We start from the raw sequence: 17,484 nt of genomic DNA, 5'->3' as shown, positions 1-17,484 counted from the left end.
CAAACATTTGTAAGTACTTTTAATTCAACAAAATTATGAATACACTCGGTTTCATTGCACACAATATCATTTTAATTAACTGTTATTTAATAAGAAACATATGTAAGTCCTTTATAATACAAAACATCTATTTGTGTGCATTGTAGCAAATACTGGTGGCTAGCAAATTGGCTTGTCCCCATGGTGATGTGTAAAGGTGTAGTGACATGTTTTGAGAAAATAAACATGTAAATGATTTTGAATGCCATGAATTAAACGAAAACATTGTATTTTCTGTATAGATAACCTAAAAAACAAAGGTTGACCAGCACAAATTCATGTACAATGTTTATTTTTCATTAGCAGATCAATACAGTTATCCAAATGCATTAATTATCAATGACTAAAATAATGAATCTAGTTTTAAAAGACAATTTAATAAACCGGTAGTCGTTTCATAGCCTGTGTATCATTAAACAAAAGTCATTATGTAGTAAAAAAAGAATCCACCCAAACTAATGGTGAAAACTGATCATCACATCATCTCTATCTGATACATGTTGTGTCTACTAACTCATTCCCACAGAAAACTGATCATCACACCATCTCTATCTGATACATGTTGTATCTACTAACTCATTCCCACAGAAAACTGATCATCACATCATCTCTATCTGATACATGTTGTGTCTACTAACTCATTCCCACAGAAAACTGATCATCACATCATCTCTATCTGATACATGTTGTGTCTACTAACTCATTCGCACAGAAAACTGATCATCACATCATCTCTATCTGATACATGTTGTGTCTACTAACTCATTCCCACAGAAAACTGATCATCACATCATCTCTATCTGATACATGTTGTGTCTACTAACTCATTCCCACAGAAAACTGATCATCACATCATCTCTATCTGATACATGTTGTGTCTACTAACTCATTCCCACAGAAAACTGATCATCACATCATCTCTATCTGATACATGTGTCTACTAACTCATTCCCACAGAAAACTGATCATCACATCATCTCTATCGGATACATGTTGTATCTACTAACTAATTCCCACAGAAAACTGATCATCTCTATCTGATACATGTTGTGTCTACTAACTCATTCCCACAGAAAACTGATCATCACAATCTGATACATGTTGTGTCTACTAACTCATTCCCACAGAAAACTGATCATCACATCATCTCTATCTGTGTAAGGGCTGTCTTCAGGAATGGACCAAAATGCAGCGGAGTTAGTATTCATCTTTCAATTTAATTAGAAAGAACACTATAACAAACAAAACAAGGAAACTGACAGCCAACAGTCCTGTCAGGTGCAAACACACTAAACAAGAAACAATTACCCACAAAACCCAAAGGAAAAACATGCTCCTTATGTGTGACTCCCAATCAGCAGCAACGAGCTTCAGCTGTGCCTGATTGGGAGCCACACACATGGCCCAAAACAAAGAAATACCAAAACATAGAAAAAGGAACATAGAACGCCCACCCAATGTAACACCCTGGCCTAACCAAAATAAATAACAAAAAACCCCTCTCTATGGCCAGGGCGTTACAATCTGATACATGTTGTGTCTACTAACTCATTCCCACAGAAAACTGATCATCACATCATCTCTATCTGATACATGTAGTATCTACTAACTAATTCCCACAGAAAACTGATCATCACATCATCTCTATCTGATACATGTTGTGTCTACTAACTAATTCCCACAGAAAACTGATCATCACATCATCTCTATCTGATACATGTGTCTACTAACTCATTCCCACAGAAAACTGATCATCACATCATCTCTATCTGATACATGTTGTATATACTAACTCATTCCCACAGAAAACTGATCATCACATCATCTCTATCTGATACATGTTGTCTACTAACTCATTCCCACAGAAAACTGATCATCACATCATCTCTATCTGATACATGTGTCTACTAGCTCTTTCCCACAGAGAACTGCAGAGGGAGAAATTGGTGTCAGAGCAAAACGTACTATATGTTACAAAAACCATACCACTCAATTTAGTATGATACGTATAGTATGAATTACAATTCGTACAATATGTAACGAATTTGCGATACGTATGATATTTTACAAATTCCAATTTGTTGTTGCGAACATTAATTAACATGCTAAGTACACTATATATACACACAAAATAGTGGATTTGGCTACTTCAGCCACACCCGTTGCTGACAGGTGTATAAAACCAAACACATGGTCATGAAATCTCCATAGACAAACATTGGAAGTAGAATGGCCTTACTGAAGAGCTCAGTGACTTTCAATGTGGCACCGTCATAGGATGCCACCTTTCCAACAAGTCAGTTCGTCAAATTTCTTCCTTGCTAGAGCTGCCCTGTTCAACTGTAGGTGCTGTTATTGTGAAGTGGAAAGGTCTAGGAGCAAGAATGGCTCAGCCGTGAAGTGGTAAGCCACACAAGCTCAAAGAACGGGACCGCCGAGTGCTGAAGCACGTAGCACGTAAAAATCGCCTGTCCTATCGAGTTCCAAACTGCTTCTGGAAGCAACAGCAGCAGAAGAACTGTTCGTCGGGAGCTTCATGAAATGGGTTTCCATGGCCGAGTTGCCGCACACAAGACTAAGATCACCATGCGCAATGCCAAGCATTGGCTGGAGTGGTGTAAAGCTCACCGCTATTAGACTCTGAAGCAGTGGAAACGTGTTCTCTGGAGTGATGAATCATGCTTCATCATCTGGCAGTCCGACAGAAAAATCTGGGTTTGGTGGATGCCAGGCGAACACTACCTGCCCCAATGCATAGTGCCAACTGTAAAGTTTGGTGGAGGAGGAATAATGGTCTGGGGCTGTTTTTCATGGTTCGGGCTCCTTAGTTCTTCTTCTGTGCTGCCAACTTTGTGGCACCAGTTTGGGGAAGGCCCTTTACTGTTTCAGTATGACAATGCCCCTGAGCACAAATAGACGTTCATACCGAAATGGATTGTCGAAAACGGTTTGAAAGAACTTGACTGGCATGCACAAAGCCCTGACCTCAACCCCATCGAACATCTTTGGGATGAATTGGAATATCGACTGTGAGCCAGGCCTAATCGCCCAACATCAGTGCTCAACCTCACTAATGCTCTTGTGGCTGAATGGAAACACGTCCCCGTAGCAATGTTACAACATCTAGTGGAAAGCCTTCCCAGAAGAGTGGGGGCTGTTGTAGCAGCAAAAGGGGGACCAAGTCCATATTAATGCCCATGATTTTGGAATTAGATGTTCAACGAGCAGGTGCCCACATACTTTTGGTCATGTAGTGTAGTTGAAAAGGTGCTTATTAGCTAAAATGCAAAAGTTGTCCGTCATAAGATTCGAACATGAAATGGTTGGGTTGCTAGACATTCATGTTATATGCTGACCCATGTATCCACCCGACCAACCACCCTCCTTTTGTTTTTGCCTTAACGTCTATGGGCTAGGTGGGACGTTGCGTCCCACCCTAGTCAACAGCCAGTGGAATCACGTGGCGCGAAATACAAATACCTCAAAAATGCTATTACTTCAATTTCTCAAACATATGACTATTTTACACCATTTTAAAGACAAGACTCTCGTTAATCTAACCACATTGTTCGATTTCAAAAAGGCTTTACAGCGAAAGCAAAACATTAGATTATGTCAGGAGAGTACCCTGCCAAAAATAATCACACAGCCATTTTCAAAGCAAGCATATGTCACAAAAACCCAAACCACAGCTAAATGCAGCACTAACCTTTGATGATCTTCATCAGATGACACTCCTAGGACATTATGTTATACAATACATGCATGTTTTGTTCAATCAAGTTCATATTTATATCAAAAACCAGCTTTTTACATTAGCATGTGATGTTCAGAACTAGCATACCCACCGAAAACTTCCGGTGAATTTACTAAATTACTCATGATAAACGTTGACAAAATACATCTTATTTTAAGAATTATAGATACAGAACTCCTTTATGCAAACGCTGTCAGATTTTAAAATAGCTTTTCGGCGAAAGCACATTTTGCAATATTCTGAGTACATAGCTCGGCCATCACGGCTAGCTATTTTGACACCCACCAAGTTTGGGGCTCACTAAACTCAGAATTACTATTAGAAAAATTGGATTACCTTTGCTGTTCTTCGTCAGAATGCACTCCCAGGACTTCTACTTAAACAACAAATGTTGTTTTGGTTTCAAATAATCCATAGTTACATCCAAATACCTCCGTTTTGTTTGTGCGTTCAGGTCACTATCCGAAGGGTAACGTGCGAGCGCATTTCGTGACAAAAAGATTCAAAATATTCCAATACCGTACTTAGAAGCATGTCAAACGCTGTTTAAAATATACATTTTTATGCTATTTTTCTCGTAAAATAGCGATAATATTCCAACCGGGCAACGTTGTATTCATTCAAAGGCTGAAAGAAAAAAAATTGAGAAGTCTCGTGAACACGCATCTCAGTCTCACTGTCCCCAGGCTGACCACTCACAAACAGAGCTGTTGTACTTTGCCCAGAGACAGCAGACGCCCCATTCCACTTTCTGGCGGCTTTAGAGAGCCAATGGAAGCCTTAGAAAGTGTCAAGTTACAGCACAGATATTGTATTTTCGATAGAGATGCAACAGAAGGACAACAAATTGTCAGACAGGGCAATTCCTGTATGGAATCTTCTCAGGTTTTGGCCTGCCATATGAGTTCTGTTATACTCAAAGACACCATTCAAACAGTTTTAGAAACTTTAGAGTGTTTTCTATCCAAATCTACTAATTATATGCATATTATCGTTTCTGGGCAAGAGTAGTAACAAGTTTAAATCGGGTACGCTTTTTGTCCGACTGCCCCCTAGCCCCAACGGGTTAAAGGGAAATTACTAAAATGTTTGAACTTCATATTCATCATCTCCAGCACCACCCCACCATCAACACATGTGCAAATGGCGCATTAAAAAAAGAATAGAATTTCCAAAGACATCATTCTATAACGCACTCTTTCCTCTTCACAGTTCCCTCACAATGAGAAACAATATGATTACAATAGTGTTACTCTTTCTTAATGTTATCGAATTCACTGTTACCACTTCTTTTATGAGATGAGGATTAATTGATGGAGTGACTTTAATCTTAGCTGGTCTGAGAGAAGTGATGTGAATTCTCTCCTTTATGTATACATCGATGTGTTTTTAAGGTAGCCAATCGGGTGAAACTCTTCACACAGTCAGAGCAGAAGTAAGGCTTCTCTCCTGTGTGTCTTCTTTGATTAACTTTTAGCTCAGTTGATGTTGTGAAGCACTTCCCACAGTCAGAGCAGGAGTAAGGCTTCTCTCCTTTATGTATACGTTGGTGTGTTTTTAAGTTGCTCTGATTTGAAAAACTCTTCCCACAGTCAGAGCACGCGTAAGGCTTCTCTCCTGTGTGTATACGTTGGTGTGACGTTAAGCCGCTCTGTTGAAAGAAATTCATCCCACAGTCAGAGCAGTAGTAAGGCTTCTCTCCTGTGTGTATTCGCTGGTGACATTTTAAGTGGCCCTGTTGAGAGAAACTCTTCCCACAGTCAGAGCAGCAGTAAGGCTTCTCTCCTGTGTGTGTTCTCCGATGAACTCTCAGCTCAACTGATCTTGTGAAACATTTTCCACAGTCAGAGCAGTAGTAATGCTTCTCTCCTGTATGTATAAGTTGGTGTGACTTTAAGCTGCTCTGTTGAGAGAAAATCGCCCCACAGTCAGAGCAGGAGTAAGGCTTCTCTCCTGTGTGCACATGTTGGTGTTTTTTTAAGCTGCTTGATGAGGTGAAACTCATCCCACAGTCAGAGCAGGAGTAAGGCTTCTCTCCTGTATGCATACGTTGGTGTGTTTTTAAGCTGCTCTGTTGAGAGAAACTCTCCCCACAGTCAGAGCAGGAGTAAGGCTTCTCTCCTGTATGTATACGTTGGTGTGTTTTTAAGTTGCTCTGATGAGAGAAACTCTCCCCACAGTCAGAGCAGGAGTAAGGTTTTTCTCTAGTGTGCACTCGCCGATGAACTGTCAGAGCCTGTGATGACAGTTCATCGGCGAGTGCAATGTGGGCATTGGTGAGACCTCTTAGCTCTGTGATCTTCCTGCTGTTGCTCTCTGGATGTAGAGAATGTCTCAACACGGTGTCCTGTGTGAACAACATCAGAAGAACCAGTCAGTTGGTGTGATATACATATGACTTCACAACAGTAGGCTGTACAATACAGGGAATAAAGCTATTAGGGCTGTCCCGACCCAAAAAATAATCCTGGTCGACCGAGTCGTCTTTTTTTTATTTCGACCAATCGTTCCCTAGTCAAAATGTTTTCATTTTAAAATGTTGGTTTTTCCATATATATGTGTTGAAATTAAATCAACTATATGGAGGCTACTGAGCTTGTCTGACGCTTTAAGCACTGCGATTAAAAATGAAGACACGTAAAATCCTCAAGAGGAAGCTAGAGATCAATATCGCCTAACTAGAAGTAAAAACATCTGTTCCGACTCTCCTCCTCCCGCTGCTGCTGGCCTTCTGTTATGCTCCTGACGTTGCCGGTTGGCAACCTTTTCCATTTGGAGTGGCAGGTTATCGTACCATTTCTACTTATCTGCGTGCCAGTTATGATTTTCATCTGCACATTTTCATGGAACAGTTTCATTTCATTTATAATAAAGTCTTCATATCTCAAATCAATGTCATGTGGTTAATCAAAATTCTATAAAAATGATTCAAATCTAAAAGTAACTAATATTGCCAAAACTAGCTTACATAAAGCCAACAAATAAAAATATTGCAGTCTGCAGGTAGATAATATCCTGATGAAAATAGATATCCTATAAATCAAATTGGCTACACATGGCCTGTCTGCAAGAAACTTGAAACATTCTATCAACTATTAATTTGGTCTGGCCTGTGCTAGCAAACTTGCAACATTGTATAAAATATTTAGGGCCCTCATAGTTTCCTGTGCCAGCGAGCTCCAGACAGACAGAAACAGCTGTAGGCTATTTGCACAAGGGATAAGACGTTTCCACCAGATCAATGCATTACATTTTTTCCCCTTTCATTCTGAGTGGTTATCAAAAGGTAGAGAACAGGATTTTTTTGTAGAAACAGACTTCGCTCACTTGCTGTTTGAGCTGAACATTTTTTATCTGAGAAACTCCACAGTGACGGTGAGTTAAGACAATCAGAAATAGTATCAGATCCCCAAATGGGCAAATTTATAGGCCTACATTTGCAAGCAGGGCAGGTAGCCTATAGGCCTACTTCTATGTGTAATCAGGTCAGCTAGCCTATAGGCCTAATTCTAAGTGTAATCAGGGCCAGGTAGCCTATAGGCCTACTTCTATGTGTAATCAGGGCCAGCTAGCCTATATGCCTACTTCTATGTGTAATCAGGGCCAGGTAGTCTATAGACCTACTTCTATGTGTAATCAGGGCCAGGTAGCCTATAGACCTACTTCTATGTGTAATCAGGGCCAGGTAGCCTATCGGCCTACTTCTATGTGTAATCAGGGCCAGCTAGCCTATATGCCTGCTTCTATGTGTAATCAGGGCCAGGTAGCCTATAGGCCTGCTTCTATGTGTAATCAGGGCCAGGTAGACTATAGGCCTACTTCTATGTGTAATCAGGGCCAGGTAGCCTATATGCCTACTTCTATGAGTAATCAGGGCCAGGTAGTCTATAGACCTACTTCTATGTGTAATCAGGGCCAGGTAGCCTATAGGCCTACTTCTATGTGTAATCAGGGCCAGGTAGCCTATAGGCCTGCTTCTATGTGTAATCAGGGCCAGGTAGCCTATAGGCCTACTTCTATGTGTAATCAGGGCCAGGTAGACTATAGGCCTACTTCTATGTGTAATCAGGGCCAGGTAGCCTATAGGCCTACTTCTATGTGTAATCAGGCCAGGTAGCCTATAGGCCTACTTCTATGTGTAATCAGGCCAGGTAGACTATAGGCCTACTTCTATGTGTAATCAGGGCCAGGTAGCCTATAGGCCTACTTCTATGTGTAATCAGGCCAGGTAGACTATAGGCCTACTTCTATGCATAATCAAGTGTGTGTCCTTACTCAACATTGACAGGAGCACTCTCAACAAAAGACAAATAATAAATTGTAAACTCGTAAATGGAATGAAATAAACCAAAACTTTTTTCTCACAAGCATAGCCAAGGTTGTACGCTCTGCAAACAATGTCCACTCCTACAATGACAAGACTGTAATAATATATTGAATGCATTACCGTAATCAAACAAACATTGTAGATTAGAAATTATGGGAATTAAAAGGTAGGCTAAATGTACTACTGTTGAGCCATGCCCTCCGCAATGCACGAGTCCATTCAGACAGGCGTGAATCAGACAGATGTCTCATGTGTCATACATTTTTTTATATACACAGTATCAATCAAAAGTTTGGACACACCTACTCATTCAAGAGTTTTTCTTTATTTTTACTATTTTCTACATTGTATAATAATAGCGAAGACATCAAAAGTATGAAATAACACATACAGAATCATGTATTAACCAAATAAAGTGAAATCAAAATATATTTTATATTTGAGATTCTTCAAAGTAGCCACCCTTTGCCTTGATGACAGCTTTGCACAGTCTTGGCATACTCTCAACCAGCTTCATGAGGTAGTCACCTGGAATGCATTTAAATTAACAGGTGTACCTGTCTTCCAGCTTCACCTCAGATGGCAGACCAAACAAATGCTTCACAGAGTTCAACAGACACATCTCAACATCAACTTTTCTGAGGAGACTGCGTGAATCAGGCCTTCATGGTTGAATTGCTGCAAAGAAACCACTACTAAAGGACATCAATAAGAAGAAGAGACTTGCTTGGCCCAAGAAACACGAGCAATGGAAATTAGACCAGTGGAAATCTGTCCTATGGTCTGAGGAGTCCAAATATGAGATTTTTGGTTCTAACCTCTGTCTTTGTGAGACGCAGACTAGGTGAAGGGATGATCTCCGCATGTGTGGTTCCCACCGAGAAGCATGGAGGAGGAGCTGTGATGGTGCTTTGCTGGTGACAGTCATTGATTTATTTAGAATTCAAGTCACAATTAACCAGCATGGCTACCAGAGCACTCTGCAGCGATACGCCATCCCATCTGGTTTGCGCTAAGTGGGATTCTCATTTGTTTTTCAACAGGCAAATGACCCAAAACACATTTCCAGGAGTGATGGAGTGCTGCATCAGATGACCTGACCTCCACAATCACCTGACTTCTACCCAACCCAATGGTTCGGGATGAGTTGGACCGCAGAGTGAAGGAAAAGCATCCAAGAAGTGCTCAGCATATGTGGGAACTCCTTCAAGACTGTTGCAAAAGCATTCCATGTGAAGCTGGTTGAGAGAATGCCATGAATGTGCAAAGCAAAGGGTGGCTACATTGAAGAATATAAAATCTAAAAAATATTTTCATTTGTGTGTCCAAACTTTTGACTGGTACTGTATATAAGCAATGTATATATTTGCCGCTGCTCGATTAAAAAAAGCTTAGCCTGTTGGTCTACTATCTATCGACCAAACAATCGACCAGTCAACTAAATGGGGTTGGCCCTAAAAGCTGTTCAACAGTTGAGGGCAAAAAGGGGTGAATATTATGAGTCAAATCATCCTCCACTCACTATCACAAGGGTTAGAAACTACAGACTCATTTCATATCATCCTCCACTCACTATCACAAGGGTTACTAACTACACAGACTCATTTCATATCATCCTCCACTCACTATCACAAGGGTTAGTAACTACACAGACTCATTTCATATCATCCTCCTCTCACTATCACAAAGGTTAGAAACTACAGACTCATTTCATATCATCCTCCTCTCACTATCACAAGGGTTAGTAACTACACAGACTCATTTCATATCATCCTCCTCTCACTATCACAAGGGTTAGTAACTACACAGACTCATTTCATATCATCCTCCTCTCACCATCACAAGGGTTAGTAACTACACAGACATTTCATATCATCCTCCACTCAATATCACAAGGGTTAGTAACTACACAGACATTTCATATCATCCTCCACTCACTATCACAAGGGTTAGAAACTAAACAGACTCATTTCATAGAACTTGTTCAAGGATGTGTTATGTCAGATTTACAGAATTAAACCTATCAATAACTTATGGAGGTCTAATTTATGAAGATAACTTAGAGATAGAACCTGCTCTTACCATCATAAACAGATTCCCCAATCTTCTCCTCCTCTTCTTCATCTTTAATGATGACATTCAGCTCCAGTGTTTGACTGCAGTCTTCCAGCTTCACTGATGACATCTCTGGATCCTGCAGTGCAAACTGGGCTCCACTGTCACAATCAGGACCCAGTAACTGTAGATTGGGTTTGTCCTCACTTTTGATGTTACCGGCCTCAGATATAATCGGAGTTGGCCTGTAGTAATGAAGAGAAAATGGCCCCCAAAAAGTTATTGTCTTCACAGTTCTGGTACTTTCTTTATTCTCAAAAAATTATATTAGATCAGGTAGCTAAACATTGAAAACAAACAATTTATTCATTTCACATTAGACAAAGTGCACACTTTAAATTACAGTGCACATAACCTATAGTATATTTCCTAAATTCACATAAATGCATAAATTAGTCAAAAACCATTTAGTACAAGGTTGCAGTATGTTTTAGGCAGCATTATGTACTATTTTCCTGAATAGCCTTGTCTTCACTGAACTATTTAACTCCAATTGTATTTCCCGTTCACACCATAGTAACATTTATAGATAAGATGGAAACAACTGAATGTGTCTGAATATTAGTACACATGTAGAAAACTGATAATCATTACGTTCTGCTTCAAAACAGTAGTGCAACCTTGAAATTGTCTCTCTCATGCACCTGCACTGCTTGAGCAGAAGTCCGTTGACACCACAGAGTTAGCGCCACCTGCAGTGCTGGAGTCCTGAACCAATTAGTGTCATTCAGTTATTGGCCACTAGATGGCGATGTTAAATATTTACAAACCATAGCACCTAATTTGAAGAAGACAAGGCACTAATAATTGGCTGATTACTCCTAACCGTTAAGAATCCCCACCCATTTGACTACTTTAAAATGGTGGAAACCCTCAATGACAATGTCCATGGTAAAATGGGTTACATAGAGGTTGAGTCTTCTATCCATCTCTATGCTTGCCGCAGATACAGGCCGGTCCTGGCTGAAATACCGCCCTCCTCCTATGAACTACAATAGTCCTAGTAAGCAAAAAAAATTCTAAAATACTTATTTTTCCAAACGTTGAAGTTAGATTCATTTTAGGTTATGAATGAAAGTTGAAAAGTTATATCTGCACGTTTAAAATAAGTATTTTCTGGACGTTGAAATCAGTTAATTGAAAGTTGAAAAGACGTCTTGAGTACACAACATTAGAGTAAAGTAGGGTACAATACAGTACATTATACTCTACTATACTCAGGGCTGAGCAATATATATAGAATTAATTCAAAGGTATGTTTTTGCGCAACATTCCAAATGCCTGTATTTACTTTCATTTCTGTGAGTGTTTATGTCCGCTTGTTGTCAAATTGTATTTTTGGTCTTGTCTCCTTCGCTCCTCTGTGCCGTGTGCACCTTCCCATTTACACCAGAGATCTGTATATAATGACAAGATGCACGTCTTCACCCTAACAATGGGAGTCGATGTCCCAAAGGCAGGAAGGCAGGCAACAAGCTTAGGTCCAAAACAAGCCCATAGAAACATATTGGGCTTATTCTGGACAGAATTTAGCGAGAGTGAAACCTCTTGCTTCTCTATGACTTACACACACCAAGCCCCTCCCCCTGACTTTCATGTCAACAAAGTTGACAAGCGGTTTAAAATAGCTATTTACATTTGTGGTTTGGTCCAAAAGAATGGTTCATATGGACACCAAAACACACTGAGACATTATTTTACTATAATAGAGAAGTTACCTTTTTTTATCAATACCCTTTTTATGTCTCAACTACTCAGATTGAGAGCAGAGCTACACTACTAAAACGGGAGTATCAATGAACATTGATGCTAGAAAATGAATGATCAGTTTGTCTCGCACGGTATTGGTACCGCTAGCAGTATTTTAGTCAAAGCCCATCATACCAGATGTCCAGTCTGTGTACCGCTAGCAGTATTTTAGTCAAAGACCATCATACCAGATGTCCAGTCTGTGTACCGCTAGCTGTATTTTAGCCAAAGCCCATCATACCAGATGTCCAGTCTGTGTACCGCTAGCAGTATTTTAGTCAAAGACCATCATACCAGATGTCCAGTCTGTGTACCGCTAGCTGTATTTTAGCCAAAGGCCATCATACCAGATGTCCAGTCTGTGTACCGCTAGCTGTATTTTAGTCAAAGACCATCATACCAGATGTCCAGTCTGTGTACCGCTAGCTGTATTTTAGCCAAAGGCCATTATACTAGCTGTCTAGTGTGTTTATTATTATTATACCTTTTGGGGGGTGGTAGATCAGCTTTAATATTGCAGATAGATTGTGGCTTCCATCAATGTAATTGTCTGCATCATTTCCAATAACCCATAAAAAAACATAAATATACCCAGCACCAGTCAAAAGTTTGGGCACATCTACTCATTCAAGGGGTTTTCTTTATTTTACTATTTTCTACATTGTACAATAATAGTGAAGACATCAAAACTATGTAGTAACCAAAAATAAGTGTTAAACAAATCAAAATATATATTATATTTGAAATTCTTCAAAGACACCATTTGCCTTGATGACAGCATTGCACACTCCTCGGCAAACTTAATGATGGTGTTGGAGTCATGCCTGGCCATGTAGTCATGAGGGAACGGGGAGTACAGGAGGGGACTGAGCACGCACCCCTGACGGGCCCCCGTGTTGAGGATCAGCGTGGCAGATGTGTTGTTACCTACCCTTACCACCTTGGGGCAGCCCTTCAGGAAGTCCAGGATCCAGTTGCAGAGGGAGGTGTTTAGTCTCAGTGTCCTTAGCTTAGTGATGAGCTTTGAGGGCACAATGGTGTTGAACGCTGATCTGTAGTCAATTAATAGCATTCTCACGTAGGTGTTCCTTATGTCCAGGTGGGAAAGGGCAGTGTGGAGTGCAAAAGAGATTGCATCATCTGTGGATCTGTTGGGGCGGTATGCAAATTGTTGTGTGTCTAGGGTTTCTGGGGTAATGGTGTTGATGTGAACCATGACCAGCCTTTCAAAGCACTTCATGGCTACAGACGAGAGTGCTACGGGTTGGTAGTCATTCATGCAGGTTACCTTAGTGTTCTTGGGGACAGGAACTATGGTGGTCTGCTTGAAACATGTAGGTATTACAGACTCAGTCAGGGACAGGCTGAAAATGTCAGTGAAGACACTTTCCAGTCGGTCAGTGCATGCTCTGTGTACATGTCCTGGTAATCTGTCTGGCCCTGCGGCCTTGTGAATGTTGACCTGTTAAAAGGTCTTAACTCACATCGGCTACGGAGAGCGTGGTCACAGTTGTCTGGAACAGCTGATGCTCTCATGCATGCTTTAGTGTTGCTTACCTCGAAGTGAGCATAGAAGTAATTTAGCTCGTCTGGTAGGCTCATGTCACTGGGCAGCTCGCGGCTGTGCTTCCTTTTGTAGTCTGTAATAGTTTGTGAGCCCTGCCTCATCCTTGTAAGCAGGAATCATGAGGATAGAATTATGGTCAGAGTTGCCAAATAGAGGGCGAGGGAGAGCTTTGTACACGTCTCTGTGTGTGGAGTAAAGGTGATCTACATTCGTTTTTTTTCGCATCCGTGACATGCTGGTAGAAATGGGACAGAACGGATTTCAGCTTTCCTGCATTAAAGTTTCCGGCCACTAGGAGTGCTGCCTTTGGATGAGCATGTTATGGCCTTATACAGCTCATTGAGTGCAGCCTTACTGTCAGCATTGATTTGTGGTGGTAAAAAGACAACAACGGAAAAATAGACGAAAACTCTTGGTAAATAGTGTGGTCTACAGCTTATCATGAGATACTCTACCTCAGATACCACCCCTTGTCTTACAAAAGGCAGCTGTTCCATCTCGCCGATGCAGCGCAAACCCTGCCAGCTGTATGCTATCTGTGTCATCGTTCAGCCACGACTCGGTGAAACATTAGACATTACAGTTTATTTGTGATCGAAGCTCGTCTATTTTGTCATCCAATGATTGTACGTTGGCTAAAAGGACTGAGGGTAGAGGCAGATTACCCACAAATAATGCAAAAAAAACAACAATAGCACAATTGGTTAAAAAACCATAAAACGGCAGCCATCTACTCCGGCACCATTCTTCTCCATTTTAAATTAAGTAACAACATTCTAACCATGTTTAGTGTTGCCTAGTACAAATTTGAAATGATTACACTATTTTGTATCTGTTTATTACTTTCAATTAGGGAATTTTATGTTGAGGGAGAACCGCAAATTCTACTATTGTGGCTAATCGTTATTGTAGCTATCTTCACATAGGTAGGGACAAGCAGGTACTAGGGCTGAGTCCAGCAGGAGGACGGAGACGTTGGCCACATTCAGATAGAAATGAATTATGTAGAACAAACATGCCTCTGATTCTAAGGGATCATGTCAGTTCTATTCAGGGAATTTCTATCTGCAACTTTCCACAAAGTTTTTGTACTGTACATCCCCAGGCGAACCCCACTGAGTTACGTATGAACCTGGAAAGCCTCACAAATTAACGTGTGGTGGAACCCGCTCCGTGTGCTTGTAAAATATTTTTTATCACGTTCTTCACTCACTCGGTTTGACAGACAAATTACACAAAACCTTTTCCAAACGTGATAATATCTTGAAGGATGTGTTAACTAATAGGTTGTGACGTTCTTTCGATATTAGACAGTTTAAACGTGCTATTACATACCTGTAGAAATAAAGCGAAACGCACAACACCGTTCTGTCGTTTTCTTTATTCCGAAGAATGGTGGCAGGCTACCCGGAACTTCCTGTTTCTCACTACCGTAGTGCAACAGCGACATGTATTGGACTGATGGACTAACTACTGCTGAAGCATGTCAAATATAAAAGTGAACTTGATTAGCAAGACAAATAAACCTTGGTTTAAAAAAACTAAAGGGTGTCTGTTTTAATGTGTAAGTTTTTCAAACATTACATGTTATACATTATATGCATTGTAGATGGTCTCTGTGGAAGGCCACAGAGATAATGCCAGTTTAATAATGTTTACATATCCTGCATTACTCATCTCATATGTATATACTGTATTCTATACTATCTATTGCATCTTAGCCTATGCCGCTCTGACATTGCTCAACCATATATTCATATATATTCTTATTCCATTCCTTTACTTAGATTTGTGTGTATTAGGTATTTGTTGGGGAATTGTTAGATATTACTTGCTAGATATTGCTGCACAGTCGGAACTAGAAGCACAAGCATTTCGATACAATCGCAATAACATCTGTTAACCATGTGTACGTGATCAATAACATTTTATTTGGAAGATCAAGAACCTCATCCACCCGAGCCACGGCCTGTTCACCCTGCTACCATCTAGGAAGCGGAGACAGTACAGGTGCATCAAAGCTTGGACAGAGAGAATGAAACCACTTCTATCTCCAAGCCATAAGACTGTTAAACAGTCATCACTGTTTTGATTTTGAGAATATTGGTGACTAGCAACTTGGCTTGTCCCAATGTAGAGGTGTCATGACATGTATTGTGTAGATAAATACAGATATATTTATTTGAATGTTATGGATTAAACAAAAGCATTATATTTACTGTTAAGAACCCCAAAACTACAATGATTCAGTAGATAAATAAAGTTACAGTACTCTAGCAGGTCTCACAGCTGCTTATGCTGATAAAACATGTTAGAAAACAGGTCAGATTTAGCTTTGTGATGCTCATTTCAACTTCCTGTCTTGTTTAGCTTCAGAAAAACAGCAAATATGTCACTTGAAACATCGTTCTTTGGTCATTTATAATACAAAAGAGAAGAGTTTGACCAGTACAAATATACAAACTTTATTTTTCATTGGCAGATAAATTAAGCAGGTTTCAATTAAGTTATCCAAACCTATTCATCATTAATGACTAAAATAACTCATCCATTTTAAAATACAATTTAATAAACAAAAAGTATCCACCCAAATTAATGGTGAAAACTGATCTTCACACTATTTCTATCTGATACATGTTGTGTCTACCAGCTCATTCCCACAGAAAACTGCAGAGGGAAGCAGTACCACCCAATCAACCAACCTCATGGAGGATATTCAATCATAAGGGCAAATCCAAGGTAATCTCAATATCTTTACAGAATAAGCTAACAAAACACACCAAATCTGACCAGGTGCACACTGATCAGTAAAGTAAAGAGGCTAACATTCTATAATGCTCCCTTTCCTCTGCACAGTTCTCACAATGAGAAACAATAGGATTACAATAGTGCTCTACGATTTCTTGATAATTAAGTGATGGAATGATTTTAATCTTAGGTAGTCAAAGAACAGATGAGGAATCTCACATTTATGTATGTTGGTGTCTTTTTAAGTGGCCATGTTGAGAGAAACTCTTCCAACAGTCAGAGCAGGAGTAAAGCTTCTCTCCTGTGTGTATATGTTGGAGTGTTCTTAAATTGCTCTGATGAGAGAAAATATTCCCACAGTCAGAACAGGCTTCTCTCCAGTGTTGAATGATGAACTGTCAGATCCCTTGATATTTTGCAGCTCTTCCCACAGTCAAAGCAGGGATAAAGATTCTACATTGTCTGTATTTTTAGGTGTATTTTTAGCTTTGATAGAAATGGGAAATTCTCCTCACAATGTGGGCAGTGGTGAGACCTCTTAGCTCTGTGATCTTCCTGCTGTTGCTCTCTGGATGTAGAGAATGTCTCATCATGGTCTCCTGTGTGAACAACATCAGAAGAACCAGTCAGTTGGTGTGATATACATGTCAATCAAATTTATTTTATAAAGCCCTTTTTACATCTGCAGTTGTCACAAAATTCTTTACAGATACCCTAACCTAACATATAAGGTGTAAAAGAAACACCTAAATGAGGTTGACAGAAACCAGAAGCTTCCAGGTTTCAGGCTTTGGCTTCCTCTCTGCCTTCTTCCTGAAAAACGGATGCTCCCAGTGTTTGTTGACTCCGCTGAGGGTGCAGGTACCGAGACTAAAACCCCAAAGGGCAAGCAATGCAGAAGCACAGTGGCTTGTAAAAACTCCTTAGAAGGAACCTAGGAAAAACCTAGAGGGGAACCAGGCTCCGAGCAGTGGCCACTCCTCTTCTGGCTGTACTAGGTGACAAATGACTTGATATACAGTGCCTTCGGGAAGTATTCAGACCCCTTGACTTTTTCCACATTTTGTTGTTACAGCCTTATTCTAAAATAGATTAAATCGTGCCCCCCTTATCAATCTACAGTCAAGGCCAAAAGTTTTGAGAATGACACAAATATTAATTTTCACTAAATCTGCTGTCTCA

The 17,484-nt window shown here is 40.2% G+C and overlaps 1 protein-coding gene across 1 annotated transcript; it reads right to left on the bottom strand.

Annotated features, from left to right (window-relative positions):
- Positions 1-314: 314 nt before the first annotated feature.
- On the bottom strand, positions 315-14,967 carry LOC106592466 (uncharacterized). Its single transcript, XM_014183817.3, has 3 exons — positions 14,890-14,967; positions 10,206-10,423; positions 315-6,143 (listed from the first exon to the last, which is right to left on the bottom strand). Exons 2-3 carry the CDS (start codon positions 10,260-10,262, stop codon positions 5,127-5,129), a joined length of 1,074 nt encoding a protein of 357 aa, XP_014039292.1. The 5' UTR covers positions 10,263-10,423; positions 14,890-14,967; the 3' UTR covers positions 315-5,126.
- Positions 14,968-17,484: the final 2,517 nt, after the last annotated feature.

Source organism: Salmo salar, chromosome 16 (genome assembly GCF_965601325.2).
Source record: "Salmo salar chromosome 16, fSalSal1, whole genome shotgun sequence".
Classification (NCBI taxonomy): Eukaryota; Metazoa; Chordata; class Actinopteri; order Salmoniformes; family Salmonidae; genus Salmo; species Salmo salar.
Note: the sequence above shows the minus strand (reverse complement) of the source record. Positions and strands in the feature narration are given on the sequence as shown.